This window comes from Bubalus bubalis, chromosome 8 (genome assembly GCF_019923935.1).
Source record: "Bubalus bubalis isolate 160015118507 breed Murrah chromosome 8, NDDB_SH_1, whole genome shotgun sequence".
Taxonomy (NCBI): Eukaryota; Metazoa; Chordata; class Mammalia; order Artiodactyla; family Bovidae; genus Bubalus; species Bubalus bubalis.
In genome coordinates this window covers 15262120-15279667 of record NC_059164.1, presented here as the reverse complement: position 1 = coordinate 15279667, position 17548 = coordinate 15262120, and the positions used below count along the sequence as shown (strand labels likewise).

General features: G+C 39.9%; 1 protein-coding gene across 8 annotated transcripts in view; it reads right to left on the bottom strand.

The window, feature by feature from the left end:
• Positions 1-17223, bottom strand: part of MIOS (meiosis regulator for oocyte development) — a 35738-nt gene extending 18515 nt beyond the window's left edge. The window contains exons 1-6 of one of the 8 annotated variants that reach the window (XM_025290892.3): positions 17088-17223; positions 15830-15921; positions 9008-10352; positions 8589-8687; positions 3021-3275; positions 716-885 (exon numbers count right to left, since the gene is read on the bottom strand). In XM_025290892.3, the coding sequence (XP_025146677.1) occupies positions 716-885; positions 3021-3275; positions 8589-8687; positions 9008-10301 (1818 nt within the window). In that variant the 5' untranslated portion in view covers positions 10302-10352; positions 15830-15921; positions 17088-17223. The other 7 variants (XM_025290888.3, XM_025290891.3, XM_025290887.3 and 4 more) reach the window with 7 other exon arrangements.
• Positions 17224-17548: the final 325 nt, after the last annotated feature.

Sequence of the window (17548 nt, the reverse complement as noted above, 5' to 3'; positions counted from 1 at the left end):
ACATTTGGCAGCTCTTCTCAGTGCTAGAAAGAAGCCCAACAAATGCCAATAAAGTTGTGGTAATAAGGTGAAGCTTAAAACCCAATAATAAAACTGATGAACACCACTCACTTCTTTCTTTCTTTTCCCACTTTGTGATAAAGAACCTATTTAGTGATGTGGTCATAAGGGTTAAAGCAGGAGAGAGAGGAAAGAAAAAATAGCAATGAAAAGACCAAATAGTGAAAAAATAAAAATAAAATCGTCCACTGTAAGTAGTGTGATCATTTATCTTCCAAACTGGAACATGTCTGCATGTCTGCAAAGGACAAACACTCAGACAAGACACTTGGACATCCTGACCATCAGTGATTGTGCACTGATTCACCCAACTAAAAAAAGAAAAAACAGTATACGCACATTTAAAAGATTATATTTCAATATAAAATATATGTAACTGGAGTTGTAGAGTGCCAGAGCTCAGTTCCTCAGCTAAAGTATAAAATCTTAATCCTTCTATGTCTCTAAATTTTATTATTAAAACCACTAAAAAAATCAAGTTCAGTTTGCTATCAACGAACTCCAAATTTTTAAGATACCTTGTTTTAAATAATATAAATGCATCAAAATGGAATGTTACTTTATGCAAGTGACATTTGCAAATTTTAACAAAGTTATATTAAAAACTCCTATCTGAAAAGAAGAGTCTCACGAAACAGAAATCAGCTTAGCTTACCAATACTCCGTCGTAAGATCCTGCTTCACTTGTCAGAAATGCAAACATGACGCACAGATACGGGTTGTTTAACTGTAATCGTAAAGTGCTGCACATTTCCCTCCAAAGCGAGTTCTTCTCATCCGTATAACCCGATAAAGCCATTGCTACCACATTAAGATTCAGATCGCCTGCGTATTAAAAAGAACTAGCTGATCAAAGTAATCACAAGCTTAACGTTCCTTCTTCGAGTTCTTCAATCATAAAACAAATAAAGATCAGAGGGTGACTTTTAGCCCTCGGGAAAATAAACCCATTAGAATAAGGGTTCTGACACATGCTAGATAATTTGGCAAGGATCACAAGGAAAACCTTCCACTATTATAAAATTTCTACCCATATTGCAAACCTTGGGCAGGACAAGCATATCTTTTAAGTCTTGAATTCTCATTCCAGGCAGATTCCTATACAGTATGTTACTGCTTAAGGACCTAAATGCAAAGTAGCAAACACACTGCCAACTTCATCAACAAGGTCATTTACGTAGAGATGTTTCAAAGTGTTGACAGTAAGTATTATTGTATCTCAGCACTACAATTTTCAAAATCATCTTGTTTTCCTATTTCTACATATATAATACCCATGCTTATGTATGTGTTTTATCAGCAAAGTACTAAAAGTCAGTATTTCAGCATTCTTATTATAGTATCATACTTTTAATTTTTCTCTGGCAAAATTAACTACCAGAATGACCACAGAATTGTATTTAGACATACTTGCAACAAAGTATTTGTTATCAATTTAAACATTGTTCTCAGTAGTTCATATGGGCTGCTGATGAGTGGCTAGGCTGGCAGTCAGTCCTATGGCTGCCTAGCCATCTAACCTAAGTTTAGCTTCAAAAGAGAAAATTAAATTCACTATTAACTTAACTCTTAAGCGTTTTCTACATTTATTATAGCAACTTTATTATGTTTCTTAATTCTAATCATTTACTTCTTTTCCAAATAAAACAGCATTTTCCACTGTATGTTCTTAATAGCCTGCTCCTCATTTCTAGAAACATTTTCCCCAAGTTATTTTGTGCCTGCTTCCTGTACTACCATCAGCACAACAAAGGAGTATCCTCTTTGAATTCTGGTTAGAACAATCCATCTCCAAATGGAAAGGACTATTTGATTCAGTGAAATTTTTTCTCCAGTCCTCAACAAGGTTATTCAAATCACTGAAGATACTTTTCCTCTATTGTTAAGATAGGTGTTTAACACCAAATTTTCCAGGTACAGATGACAAAAATTATCATGCTCTCAGGTCACAGTAAAAGTATAATTAGAAATGGCTTTAAATATCAATTCTTTCTTCCATCACCGCATATCTTCTACTGCACTCTCAAACGGGGCAGATATATGTTAGAGTAAAAGTGAAGGAAAAGAGGCCAATCTGGGCAAAACATTAGCTTTTTCAACTTTTAGACTATATGCAAAATTAACATATCATAGCTAATTTCAAGTGTTTTTCCTATGGTAAAACAGAACTGTAATAGTTATGAAATGGACCACCAAATATTCTGAATACTCATACATAATTTAACAAGGTGTATTAAAAATTGGTGTATTGAAATGAAATAGTCCCAATAAGAAAAAAAAACTGAATTCTTGGATTAAGATTCATTTCTCTGAGTTTTCTCTTGCAAAATGTCAGAGTGAAAATTTTATCATACTTACCTTTGTTTCTTCTTTTAAAAAAAATATTAAATGGACATGATGTTCAAATAAGCAGACTCAAGCAGAAACACTTTTGCAGATCAAAGTATGATTTTTATAAGAACCTATATTAGTCTAACTATAGTGTCATTCAGTTTCCTAAAAGTCAACCAAAAACCATGACAAAAAGTAAAGTATAAACTAAAATACACTTAAATGTTTGCCATAAAATGCTTGCAAACTAAAGGAGTTCTAGTCTCCAAGAAAAAATATCTTTAAATGTATGTGAACTACTGGGTTGGTCAAAATATATGTGAACATTGTATGGTTATGTTATGTTTCTATCTATGAACTTTCTGGCCAACTTATTATCTTTAAAGAAAAAACACTGAAATAACATTTGTGTATTCTTTGTAATATTACAAAGACAATTAAGACATTTTCTTTTTCAGAAACGTAACCAAAAGTGCTGGGCTAACATTTACTTTTATAGATACAGTTCTTTGCTAATTTCTCTTTCAAAAAAATTTACCAAAAATATTGATTTGAGTTTTAAAAATCATCAGCAGTTTTTCTTTCACAGATTCAGTGAATGGCATGTATCTTAGTTTATAACCCTATACCTTTTCCTGAAGATGCCCCTTCGTTCAGGATCTGGATGGCGCGCCGAATATCCAGGTTGAACAATGCCACAGCAGCTGCTCTCTCCCATTCGCCTTCTTGTACAAGGGAGTTCAAAAATGGGCCCACATCCACATCCGTCCCTTTCTTTATCCACCCACAAAGCTGTAAAGCTAGGATTCTCTCTTCATTTAAATTCTGAATATCACTTTGCTTATCTAGCCCACTCCAATTATGTCTGCTGCTTTCCACCATTCCTTAAAAAAAAAAGAAACACCTTTATAAGGTTTATTTTTTAAACATATTTGGCAAAGAAGTCAGTTTTACATAGAAGTATTTCAACATTAGATTTTAAATATTCAACTTCTCAGCCACAATATTATGACAGACAGCATAAAGATAAAACATGCCACAAACAAAACATACTTTACACGTTGCTAAGTACAATAGCTTCCTGAGTTACCAGAGAGAGCTACAGGAGTAAGAGTCGACGCTCTGAGGGCCACGCTGAGTCACTGTTTCAGAGAAGCCTCCCTGGTCACCTCATCTAAAGCAGGGTGCCACTTGTCACTATCTAATTGACCACTGGTCCCTCCACTGCCTTTACACTAACATACGCTCTCATATTTATTTTTCAGCCTTAGCACTTCTCCTACTAGAACATAAGTTCCAAAAGGGTAGGCATCTTGTCTTTTATTTGAAAGGTATTCCCAGTGCCTGAGAACCAACACTCACAGTCTCCTCCTCCTTCTGTCGCTCCATGAATATATACATCCATATGAAAAAGCAAGATAAAAACATCAAAGTACTTTGAAAGGTTAAGTGAGTGAGTGAGTGAGTGAGTGAAGTCGCTCAGTCGTGTCCGATTCTTTGCGACCCCGTGGACTGTAGCCCACCAGGCTCCTCTGTCCATGGGATTCTCCAGGCAAGAGTACTGGAGTGGGGTGCCATTAAGGTTAAGTGCTAAGCTAAAATACAGTAGGCACGGTCTGAAGGTCTTCCCTGCCTTACTAAGCCAGGAGACTTTATATTCTCATACTCTTTTCATAAGGAATTGTTTTATGGAAAAGTCTGAAGATCAGTTATTTGTAAATTGTGGAAATTTTAAAAATAGTTAAATAATTACACTTGAAATTATTTTTAATCTCACTACTGGAAATTTGCCCATGCAGATCAAGGAGTTAGAAAGAGACTTCTGAGAAAAGGTTTTCTTTAAGAGAATATCTGTCCATCAAAAAGAAGTGTGCTGCTCTACTTGCAACCACGAGGGAAGCTGAAGACAAAGTCACTTATAGTTTGCAAAAGTGAAATTTTAAGAATTCTGAGAAAACTCCAAATAATTAAACAAGGTTAATAAAACATGTTAAAAATTAAAGAAGACTTTTTTTCAGAACAAATTTAAATTGTTTAGACAGTATGTAGTCACTGCATTTCAGGTAGAACAAGCTGCAGATGTACCATAAGGTATTTACTCTCATATCTCCTGTGTAAGTGTTGGATTCAGTGCTGATGATATTATCTACTGATTAAAAAATACACCTTTAAGCAGGTGAACAAAAACCAATTTACTTTTCAGACAACTCCTCTCAGTTTAATAATACTCTAGCTTCTTAAGAGTTTTTTATTTTCTAGAAACTGTGTCATGGAATAGAGACCAACATGTATGAATACAAAGAATTCACTGCTAGGAGGTGGGAAAGTATTCTGTAAATGCACGGATACTGTGTCACGTTATTTTGGCTGCTGAGAGACATTCCCACTGCTTAACAACTATGCTACAAGTAATTAAGGTTATCAAGTAAGTAATGTGATATTGTGGCTTTTAAGTACATAGTCATATCATGACTTTAATATGCATGAATTTTTAAATCTATAATTAATTAAAATCAATTTCTACACACTGCATGTGTATTAAGTTTCAGTGGTATCTGACTCTTTGCGACCCTATAGACTGTAGCCCGCCAGGTTCCTTAGTCCATGGGGATTCTCCAGGCAAGAATACTGGAGTGGGTTGCCATGCCCTCCCCTCCAGGGGATCTTTCCAACCCAGGGATCGAACCTGCATCTCTTATGTCTCCTATACTGGCAGATGGGTTCTTTACCACTAGCATCACCTGGTAAAGTGACAAGATTGTATTCCCAAAATTTGAGATTGCCCATATAGAAATAATAAAATCATCATTTTATGATGGCTGTGAGGGAAGTAAGTGAACCAGGTTCACTTAAACATTAAAAACATTAAAATTTTTGTTTCAAATACTACATCAGGCAATCAAATACTATTTGTAGATATAAAATTTTGCATTTTTACATTTATATAATAAAACAGCAGTAAAATAATCCAATGTTTATAACAGAATTTTGTTCTCAAAAATCTAAATCCAGATATTCTGCCCTTAAAATTATTCCTCTTAATAGGCATGCTTTCTAGATCAGTTTGCCTTTCAAGTATGAAAAATATTTTCATCATGTTGGATGAAAAGCTGACCAACATTATGTAATTTTCTGCCATCTTAAAAGAAAGGAATTATACCTACAGACAACACTATTACCCTGCTCCAGAAGTTGTACAAGGCCTTCCCTCAGAGCATGCGTTCTCTTCCTGACTGAATTCTACACTTGATCCATCCTGTAAACTTGCCTGTTTCTTTGCTTCCTTATCTCCAGTGGTCCACACCTCCAAGGTTTTACCCACTCTTATCATGGACATACTCCACATGATTCCTTCTCCAAAAGAGCCACTTTCTAACCACAACCTCACAGCCTTCCAGCTCACAATCTCAACCTCACAATCATCCTTTGACCACTCGTATTTACTTGTCAGCATTCTGTCCTCTTTCTCCCTCTCCAACTTAGATCCCAAGGACCAACAAATGAATCAATCTCTTGCCAGAACCCTTAATTCCCTCACTCCACCGTCCTTTATTCTTTCTTCTGGTAAAGCAACAATGCCCCACAGTATTCCCATTTCTCAAGACAACTCTCTCCTCTTCTCTATGTTCTCTCCACAACCTCCCTGCTCTTCTCAACAGGCAAGCCTACTATGCTGAGAAAATAGAAGCCATCGGGTGGAAAACATATCAGCTTCTGATCACTGAACATTCAACAACCTGCATAAACACCTGGGCTCCCGAGGTGGCACAGTGGTAAAGAACCCACCTGCCAATGCAGGAGACGAAAGAGACGTGGGCTTGATCGTTGGGCTGGGAAGACCCCTTGGAGTAGGAAATGGCAACCCACTTCAATATGGTCGCATGGAGAATTCCACGGGCAAAGGAGCCTGGTGAGTTACAGGCCAAGGGGTCACAAAGAATAGGATGCACCTGAGCACGCACATACCTTTCCGCTTTCCCTTTGCCTGCTATGGAATAGGTGTACACTCTCCTGTCTAAAGCCAATCTTTCACCTATGCATTGGTTCCCATTCCTAGGAATTTTGCTCTTCATGCTCTTTATTCTGCATCTTCCAACTGCTTTGTATGCGTTTCTTCTCATCAGCATTTAAACATGCCTAAATCAATTCCATGTTAAAAACAAAACACAAAGCTCCCCATGACCCCAAATTCGCCTGCTGCTATCACTAAATATCTTCTTATCCTCCTTCATATAATCAAGCTTCTTTGAAAAATTAATTAAAATGGATGACCTCCTTTTTCCAACCTACATTTATCCATTGGACATCACTATCTAGCTATCTCAAATTTATCCCCCAATAAACTCTTTTCTTGCTCTCAAACACATTCTTCCTGTGCTCTTCCTATCTAATTAACTGCTATTAGTATTATCCCAGTTGCCTTAGCATGCTTTCATTTTTCCTTCCCCTCCACCTTCTTCACCCAATTAATTAAATTTGTCCCACTCTCTCACCTACCCACGTTTCTCTAGCTCTTCAGCCACTAACTTCGCTAAGAATTCCATCATATCTTGCCTGATTATTATGGCTTCTGAGGTCCCTGCTATCAGTCTTAATCCTCTCCATTCCATTCTACACACAGACTGACAACTCTAAAACACAAATCTCATCTTGTTACTGCTAAAATCTTTTCTTGGGTTCCCTTTGTTAGGGATGATAACAAATAATTAATATATTTATATATAATTTATCATCCCTGAAACCTAAGGACTGCCATCTTTGACAGTCATTTCTCTACTTTTTACTTTGGGGTTGCAGAAACAAAAATATCTAAACCAATCCAAACCAAGCAAAAAGCCAAAAGTCCAGCAATGAGGTAATCTTTCCAACAGTAGTCTTAATCAAACAGTTTGGGTAAAGACTACTCTTAACTCATGATACTCAGTTTGTTTCTACTGCACCAAAAACTTATAAAGATATTCCATTATTCCTCTGTGCTTTACACGTACTTGGCTGACTTTTCCCTGAAATATATCAAAATACAGCAAAAAACAATAAACCTCACAATACTGAGAATGCAATGTGGTCTGACCTACTATATAGCTATGAATACTTTTCATCAAGGTAACACAGTCTTACTGACCTTTTACTTATATTAATAAAAATGGAAGTCTCTAATTAAACTCTCTCACTTTATTGTTTATAATAAAAGTTACTTTTTTGGGTCGGACCTACTGAGAGAACACCAAAATGAAATAGATGAAATAAATAGTCTACTCAATCTTCAGTAATGTGAACCAAAGTAATTTAAAAGTCTTAAAAAAAAAAAAAATAATATAAGCATTTAGTTGAAATGCTCAAAATACTCATTAAAAAATAGCATTTTATTTTGTATTTTTTGTATGTAGTATTCATGAAAGTCCTATAAAAAACCAAATTGGATTTATTACTTCTACTCCTATTTTTTGACTAAATCATAAGAACTACTTTTCTAGCAGCTTGACTCAAGACCAAATTTGACAGCTATCTAAAGCTAGATGTCAAATACTAGGCTGAGAAAACAACTATAATTCACTATTTAATTCCAATAAAGACAATAGGAACAACTGTTTAAAGAACTCAGGGAACAAACAGGAAGCCTGGCTTTCTTGTCATGTTTCCTTTTTTTAAACTGTTAAATAGTCTATTAATTTCAATCCTACATTAATTCATACATTTTTCAATCATCAAGGACTGAAATAGTAAGGCACTTCAGGTAAGTCCATACTTCATGTCATAGTTATACAGGCCTTGCCATCAGACAGCTAAGTGGGAGGGTTTAGGCAGCAAAATAAAAAGGGGTCTCTTTCAATTGGAAATTTTTTTATTTATTTTTTAAAAAAAGCAAATCTGAACTAACCACCAGGAAGAGCCTATAAATCCTCTAATGTAATATCTTTCAAAGTGAGTCTTCAAAAAAAAATAGTGAATAAATTAATGAATAGATTTAGAAAAGTCAACTATCCCTTCAAAGAACCAAGACTCCCTCCAAAAAGAATTTTACATATATAAACAATTATGCATTTAACTCAATTCCTTAAAATATCCAGTCAGAAACAATGCAGTAAAAAAATATGGCCAGATATTACAGTATCCTGAAGTAACTAAATATGGGGAAAAAAATAAAGAGAACAAAAATTAAACACATATTGCAGAAAATAAAAACAGAATTTTCTTACCCAAAGATGATTTTACAATTGATTTAATTCCTGCATAAACCAATGATCCTTTGTTGCCTGGAGATTTCTGGTCCATATCTTCTGTATACTGCTTCATAAGTATTTAAATGCATAGGAAATACTAGTGATGAAGCATAATAAAGTATTTCAAAACTAAGTTTATTTTCATTTGGAGCCAATTTATAAAAGGCGTCAGTTCTACTCTGTTATAGAGATCTACTTTTCTTCCTCCTACTCAATCTGCAAGGCAGTATCTCAAGTTCAACAGTTTTAAACAATTTGACTTTGTGATTTTAGTATTATGTGACTTGTATTTGCACACAAAACATTCAGCATGATATTTACAGACTGACCTCTTGGCAAACTTCAAGAACATTTCTATCTGATTCATCTCACAGAACTCACCACACAAAGGATATAGTGCAGAGTGTACCAGAGTGACTTGAGCTGGGGATCCTCATTTCCAGCTAAAATATGGTTTCTCCACACCTGCTCTGTATCAAGCCCATACCTTGATAAAGCCCGAAGGCGCATCTTTGTTGCTATATCTTTTTCTAAAGAATTATCATTTTCTTCTTCTGCACATTCATACAAATGACGACCACAAGCCCACATCAAAGATGTAATTGGGCTCCAGGCAAGAGAGATCCTTTCAAAAACAGTGAAGTCAGACATTGTCCGGTTAGGAGTCACAACTATCATTCGATTTTGACTCGTCGGATGCCAAGCAAAGGAAGCAATGTAATTGTCACAAGGTTGCACACTTCTTTCAATGATTGTGGGTTCAGTTTCATCACCAATGGGAGTGGGTGTGTGCTGCATATCATATAATCTAATAATATTACTATCCCTCGTTAAAGTGGCAAGCAGACCAGTTCTAGTTGGACACCAGGCTACTTTTGTTAAGGGCTTTGGTTGCTCAGTCAAAGTCAAAACTGGCTTCTCAAATTTCCTAAGATCCCATATTGCCACCTGACCTTCATAGAAGGAAGCAACACGATCATGGAAATATGGGTCTACTGTCACGCCCTGAACAGCTTTCGTATTCACAAACATCTTCTGACTTGTATTCCGAAGATCAAAAATGGCCAGGTTACGATGCATACCAGCAAGCAGAAGTTTCTGGTCTCGTGGAAGCCAACAAAGAGAGAGACAAGCATCATTCTGTCCTAATTCGTAAAGTGGTTTTGTTACTAATAATGACGTTTCAGTTTCACCTACTGAGAGTCTTACTTTCTCCATGGGAACTATATCAGGGGTATATTTGCTGCAGATATCCCAAATCAACACTGAAAAGTCAGCTCTATGTTTATCTAGACCAGCAGCAAGCCAGTTATTATCCACTGGATTCCATGCAAGGGTATTGCATTGTCGTGCATGTTTTGGAACAAATTCTTTTCCTATCAAATCTCTGAACTTTGAGTTATGATCTTGACCAAGACTTGTCAGTACGACTCGACCATTTGCTTGTCCAACTGCTAGGAGACATTCAGGATCATAACTGAGATACCAGGCGACACATTTCATATATGGGGTTTCTGAATTTATTGATAGTAATGTAGCTGCAGAGTCTTCAGATAAACGTAGAGATCCAGCTTTGAGTTCTGAATTCACAGTAGATTCCACATGGTAAAGACTAAGTTCGGAGTCACATACAACAAATCTATCAACCTGGTGTGGTGCCCACAATATATCAGGTTTGGTACCGCTCATGTTTATTGATGATCTCAGAGAGTCCAGTTAGGTCCATTCACTGAAAATCTGCTTAAAAATAGAAAGTTTTAAAATGTTAATGAAATACAATTCTAAGCTGGATTTAGAAAGTCAGGAAATTTTCTATTAAAAATTTCTATTGAATTCAAGACAGTATTTATTAATAAAAAGAGGAAAAGAAGGACTTCTTCCAGTTGAGCTGGTAGGAATCTGAGAACTTCATTCTGGCCTTATTTCCCATGATCAATTATCTTAATTGCACTATTAAAAGCACCTTCAATTTAGTACCTTCAATCAGGGTTGAAATAACTTCAGGTGGTGAGTAAATTAGTAAGTATCATCCCTTTGAAGGGGATAAAACATTAAAGGGTTACCGTACCTAAGTAAGTAATCATGTATCTAGGTAATAAAGTTGCACTATCCAAAAGAACCTTCTGCAATGACAGAAATCTGAACTGTCCAATATGGTAACTATTAGCCACACTGACTACTGAGCACTAGAAAATATGGCAGTGCAAATTTTATTTAAATTAATTTTAATATAAATATCCACATGAGGCCACCATAATGGACAATGCAGATTTGAAGTAAAAGCCACAAGTCTCCTCAAATTTCAATGGGAAGCAGGATTGTACTCAGTTTTAGTCCTAGCTCTGACATATACTATACAGCTAGTACAGTATAGGCTCAAAAAAGGTCTTTTGTGTTTGGGGGTCCTTTTGTTTTCTCATCTATACAGTTTAAGGATTGGTTTAAGACTAGTGTTTCCCAAACTTGTTATTCATCTACCACCTGTGCCCTTTTTAACGTTTTTCCTTAAACTGACTCATTCTTAAAATCTGAAAATCAATTTTGCTTTCCTCATAAGGTCCATGAATCATGTGTATGACATGTCAAATATATTTTTCGAACATACATTGAATAAATATATAACTATTAAAAGTGCAACTGGGTTACCTGAAATCATCCTGCTTATGACCAGTAGGATACACTGCCCGTTGGGAAACTGAATGAGCAACAGAGGCTTTTTCAATTTTCAATTCTATAACCTTTGAATAGGTATTGAAACAGGATTTTTGAAAAGGTTAACTATTCTAGTAGAAGTTTCAGCACGTAAGCACTAGAAATAGTTATGCTAAAAATGGTTAGTTTAAAAATACAAGCTGCTTACAAAAATGTAAACTTTTGTTTTTCACTGAGTCTGGCTAGAGATAAGTACGGATTAAAAAATGAACAAAGATACTCATAATCTTCATGGCGACTGGTATCTGTACAGCCATGCTGTCAGTTCTTAAGGCGCAAAGTCAGGGTTCACTCATTTATGTTCTGTACCAGATGCAGAGCCTGGCACAGACTCCTAATAAAGATATTCTAAATAAATTCAGCTCAAACATACTTAACTTTTTGATCTTGCAAAAGTTTCAGTCAGCAATTACCAGTCTAGAATTTCAACAGACTCACAAAATTTAGATGACTGGAAAAAGCCTTTAAGAATTCTAACACTGCCTTATTTCCTTCCTTAATAGGTCTGAAGCCCAAGATCGGTCACTTCAATTATATTCTTACTAGCACCCTCAACTTCTTCATTTTCCAGCCACTCCGGGTTTGCCTCCCCCGACGCTAACTCAACTGAATTATTCACTGTCTTCTTCCTCCACCCAGGCTGCCGAGTCTCAGGGCTCTGCATACTGACTCCATAAAAAAATAACAGACAACATGTCTAGCCTGTGGTGCTGTCTCAGCAGTTCTTTTATTCATCTTCCTACTCTGGCCTTTATGAAATTCATCATTATATAACCAAAGTGATCTTAATAAAACACAAACTTATCCAGGTTATCCAACTCCTGCTTAAAACCCTTTCATGGTTTCCAACTGCTCTTCATACAGACTTCCAACTCTTCAATGTAACCTGTAAAACCCTAAATGCTTTGGCCTATCTACTGCTCCAGCCTCAATGCGCCCCATTCGCCTCCCTGCTAACTGAGCTCTAGCTTCCTAGGACGTGACCCTCCACCTCACTGCCACACCTTTGCAAATGCTGTTTCTTCTACCTTGAACAGTCTCCCCTCCCTTCTTAGCCAAGTTAAAACCTGCTCAGCCTTAAACCAACCACCCTCTATCCCCTCCCGAATCTAAAGCAGGTTACTTAGATATATACTCTCATCGAATCATATTCCTCCCTTTTAAATCACCCTCTCCATCTCTCCTACTAGTGTTACTTCCCTGGTGGCTCAGACGGTAAAGCATCTTGTTTACAATGCGGGAGACCTGGGTTCGATCCCTGGGTCGGTAAGATTCTCTGGAGAAGGAAATGGCAACCCACTCCAGTACTCCTGCCTGGAAAATCCCATGGAGAGAGAAGCGTGGTGGACTACAGTCCATGGGGTCGCAAAGAGTCGGACACGACTGAGCGACTTCACTTTCTATCTCTCCTACTAGATTATAAACTCCCTGAGAGTATGAAAAGTATCTTCTGCTCTCCATATGAACCTCCAGTACCCAGCACAGTATGAGGCCCGTAGTAGAGACTTAGTAAGTACTTGCTAAATAAATGCATTTGTTAAATGCTACCTCTGACACTTCTCACACTGCTTTCTCCAAGTTGTACCAATCTCCCCACGCTTGCACCCCTGCCCTTTCTAGTAGGCGCTGGCTCCAGCCAAAAACTAAGTGGTCACTGTCATAATTGGTTCACCTGTTGGGTAAGGGCCCACAGTGAGCGGCCCTGAGAAGACTGCTCTAATACACTGGCTTTCATTTATTCTATAGATATTTACTGGGCCTCTCCTATGTTCCAGACACTGTTCTAAATGCTGGGAACACAGCAGTTAACAGGGAGAGATATTTTAGCAACCAGATATCCATCTTGGCGGAGAAGGCAATGGCACCCAACTCCAGTACTCCTGCCTGGAAAATCCCATGGACGGAGGAGCCTGGAAGGCTGTGGTCCATGGGGTCGCTGAGGGTCAGACACGACTGAGCGACTTCACTTTCACTTTTCACTTTCATGCACTGGAGAAGGAAATGGCAACCCACTCCAGTGTTCTTGCCTGGAGAATTCCAGGGATGGGGGAGACTGGTGGGCTGCCATCTATGGGGTTGCACAGAGTCGGACACGACTGAAGTGACTTAGCAGCGGCAGCATCCATCTTGGCTGCTATGGACTGAACTGTGTCCTCCCAAAATTTGTTATGTTGAAGCCCCAACTCCACATGACTGTCCTTGGAGACAAGAGTCTTTAAGGAGGTAATTAAGCTTAAGGCTAAACAAAGTGATAAGGTGAAGCCCTGATCTGACAGAACTGGTGTCCTTAAAAGAAGATGAAGAGATACCAAAGCTCTCTCCCCATATGAGTACATGGGGAGAAGGCAGCTGTCTGGAAGTATAGGTTTCACCAGAATCACACCATCCTGGCACCCAAATTTGAGACTTACAGCATCCAGAAGTGTAAGAAAACAAATTTACATAGTTTAGGTCAACCCGTCTATGGCATTTTTTTTTTTTAACCAGTTGTGGGTGGCTCGGGTGGTAAAGAATCTGGCTGCCAATCCAGGAGACGTAAGAGACACGGGTTTGATCTCTGGGTGGGGAAGATCCCCTGGAGCAGGGCATGGCAACCCACTCCAGTAGTCTTACCTGGAGAATCCCCACAGACAGAGGAGTCTGGCAGGTTACGGTTCATAGGGTTGCAGAGTCAGACACAACTGAAGGGACTTAGCGTGTATGCACACGCACATATGCACAAGCTAACTAACACACTAGTATAAGAAAGCCTGTATTCTTGTGCTGAAGTTATGTCCAATCTTACAGACCACTTAAAAATTTAAGAAGAAGAAAAGGCACCTTGTGTAACAGGAAGTAGCTAAGAAAACACAAAGAAGGAACAGATACTGCCAAATAAGGCTTCATTCATACTCATGCCCTTATAAACAGAAGAAACCTCTCAACTGGAGGTATCCTAAGATCTGGCCCATCTTCTTCTCGCTGAAAGACAAATACTAAAATAAGCACATTTATCATATAGGCTTCCATCCTATAGCTGTACTCTTTACACAAATGATCTATGGTAAGAAAACATGGTGCCACATGGCAAAATCCAACTTAAAAAAAAAAAACAAACAGAAAGTGTTACTATAGTTTAAAAAACTATTTAATTTACATGACTCACAATTAAGAATCATCTGTAATTCTTCTCATATGATGTATATATTTATATTACCATCCACAAATCTGACTATAATAATTCATACAGAATCAAAATTCACATAGAATTTGAGAGTTGAGTCTAGCAAATGCTGCTTAATTCACATAGGCATACAGAGAGGACCAGATGTTTTCATTCTTTCCCAACACCTCCCTACTCCCATCCTAGATTACTGAGCAGAGAAAGGATCAACTACATGTGCAGGTACCCCCTCTCCCCCCGCTTATTCAAACATGTCAAGAATTTCAAGACCATGACAGAAGAGCACCATACCAAGTGCCAGGCCTTCTAAAGATGGGCCCTGACAATGTCTGCATAGGTCACATACTCTGAAACTGGCCCTGAATACATAGGTACATCTATACCCTCTTAAAAAACATAGTTGACCCTTGAACAACTAGGCGGTTAGGTCACTAACCCTCCAGCACAGTCCACATATAACTTATAGCTGGTCCTCTGTACATGTCCTTTCTCTGTATCTGTGGTTCCACAACCTCGAATTCAACCAACTGTGGACCCTGTAGCACTGTGGTATTTACCATTGGAAGAAACCCACATATAAGTGGGCCTATGTTTGGAGAAGACTCTTGAGAGTCCCTTGGACTGCAAGGAGATCCAACCAGTCCATTCTGAAGGAGATCAGCCCTGGGATTTCTTTGGAAGGAATGATGCTAAAGCTGAAACTCCAGTACTTTGGCCACCTCATGCGAAGTGTTGACTCAATGGAAAAGACTCTGATGCTGGGAGGGATTGGGGGCAGGAGAAGAAAGGGATGACAGAGGATGAGATAGCTGGATGGCATCACTGACTCGATGGACGTGGGTCTGAGTGAACTCCGGGAGTTGGTGATGGGCAGGGAGGCCTGGCGTGCTGAGATTCATGGGGCCGTGGAGAGTGGGGCCATGGAGAGTCGGACGCGACTGAGCGACTGAACTGAACTGATGCAGCTCAAGCCCGTGCTGTTGAAGAGCCAACTGTTTTTCTTTTCAATCCAACATACAATATAGACAGATCCTGGCTCCTGAACAAAGACCACCAGGAATATGGTAAAGAGCAAAACATCTCCAGCCCCTTACTAGTTTGACCCTAACAAGTAGCTTAAAATGCCAAGACTATAAAATAGAAATAGAACATCTCCTATCTCCATCTCACAGAGTAGTGACAATCAAATTAAACGAGTTCTTTGCATCGAAAACATGTCAGTATCAGTACGATTCCCTTAAACAGCCCTGGAAATTAATGCTTTCAAATGCTGGAGACACCAAGACACTGGGGGCAGAGGGGTGGAGCTTGCCATAATTACAGCGTACATTTAGATCCTCACCTTCAAGTATAACAAGGGCTCACTTCCCAGTAATGGTTTCTGAGCAAAGGAAAGCCATGTTGATGATTCTGTGTTCCTCACCAGATGCTCATCTGTAATAGCATGGTCCAACAGAAGGACAGTGTTAGCCATATAACTTAAACTTATCCAATAGTCACATTGAAAAATAATAAGAAATCAATCAAATCTAACAATATATTTAATGCAACATATCAAAAATATTATCCTTTCACCATGCAATCTGTGTAACATTTATGAATGAGACATATACTTTTTTTCTGGTACCAAGTCTCGGGAATCCAAAGTGTATTTTACACTTCAAGCACATCTCAAACCTGTGTGGCTAGTGGATAGTGAAGACCTATATAATATTAAGTGTACAAGGTATCCAACCACCCTTTACATCTTGTTGTTGTTCCCCTTTCTACTTGTCTCAGCACAAGTAATAACAGCAGCAGTTTCAAGACTATCACCATCTTCAAGGAGATGTTCTGTATAACCCCAAATTTCCCTTAAAATATAGCTATAAAAAAGACTGCAAAGGCAGTCACTTTCGAAGTGATTTAGGAAGGCTCGTGGCACCTGTGAGAAGCTTTATCCTCTCACGGAATTTTCACGACTCCGTACAGGCTGCGAACAGCGCCACCCGGGTGACAGGCCCTTGAAGTATTCAATAGAGTACAAGGAGAGCACGGCTGGTAAGCAGAGCCGGGTAATGCAGGAATCTGCGGGCGGCTCCCACGCTCCAGACACTGGCTGAGCCTCTCGTCCACGGGGAGGACGCGGTTCCGCACAAACCCGGCGCCGCGGAGGCTGCAGCGCGGACCCAGCTCCGGGAGGAGGAACCCGCGCGCCCCGGGCCGCTCGCAGCTCCGAGGCCGGGCCCGCCGCGGTGATCCTGCAGCGCAGAATGCGACTCCCCGCGTTTCGGCTCGAAGGAGCCTCCCCCCCGCCGCCACCCGGGTCCGCACTCGCCCGGGCTTTTCAACTGGGCTTTCCCGAGCGACTCGAGATGATCCCAGCGCCCTCGAACCCTTGACTACAGCCTCCCGGAGCCGAGAGCGGAGCCTGGGCCGCACTCACCGACCTGGGAGGCAATGCGCCCGTCGTACTGCCGCTTCCGGCCTAGTCACCGCCCCTCCCGCCGGGGGAGTCCACACACGGGCAAGATGGCGGTCGCGGCGGCGCGGCCAGTAACCTGGCCACACGGCCTGAGTCCACTTCCCGACCACCCAGCCTCGTGGACGCGCGGACACACCTCGGCCTCCGAAGGGGACTTCCCAACTGCGAGCCCCGCCCCCGGCGATCCCGGGAGTCGCCCCGCCCCGGGGCGTGGTTACTGCTCCTGAGCTCCTGTTGACCGGCAGGCCCCGCCTGCTGTCTGAGCGCTGCGGTCCACCTCCGCAGGCCACGCCCACTGAGCGCGCGGGCTGGATCCCCGGCGCTTGGATCCAGACCGCTTCGCCGAGTTGTTTCAGATTTCAAGGGCTTTAGACGTTTTAGCTTATTTGCTGCTGCTGCTAAGTCGCTTCAGTTGTGTCCGACTCTGTGCAACCCCATAGACAGCAGCCCACCAGGCTCCCCTGTCCCTGGGATTCTCCAGGCAAGAACACTGGAGTGGGTTGCCATTTCCTTCTCCAGTGCATGAAAGTGAAAAGTCAAAGTCAAGTCGCTCAGTCGTGTCCGACTCTTCGCGACCCCATGGACCGTAGCCTACTA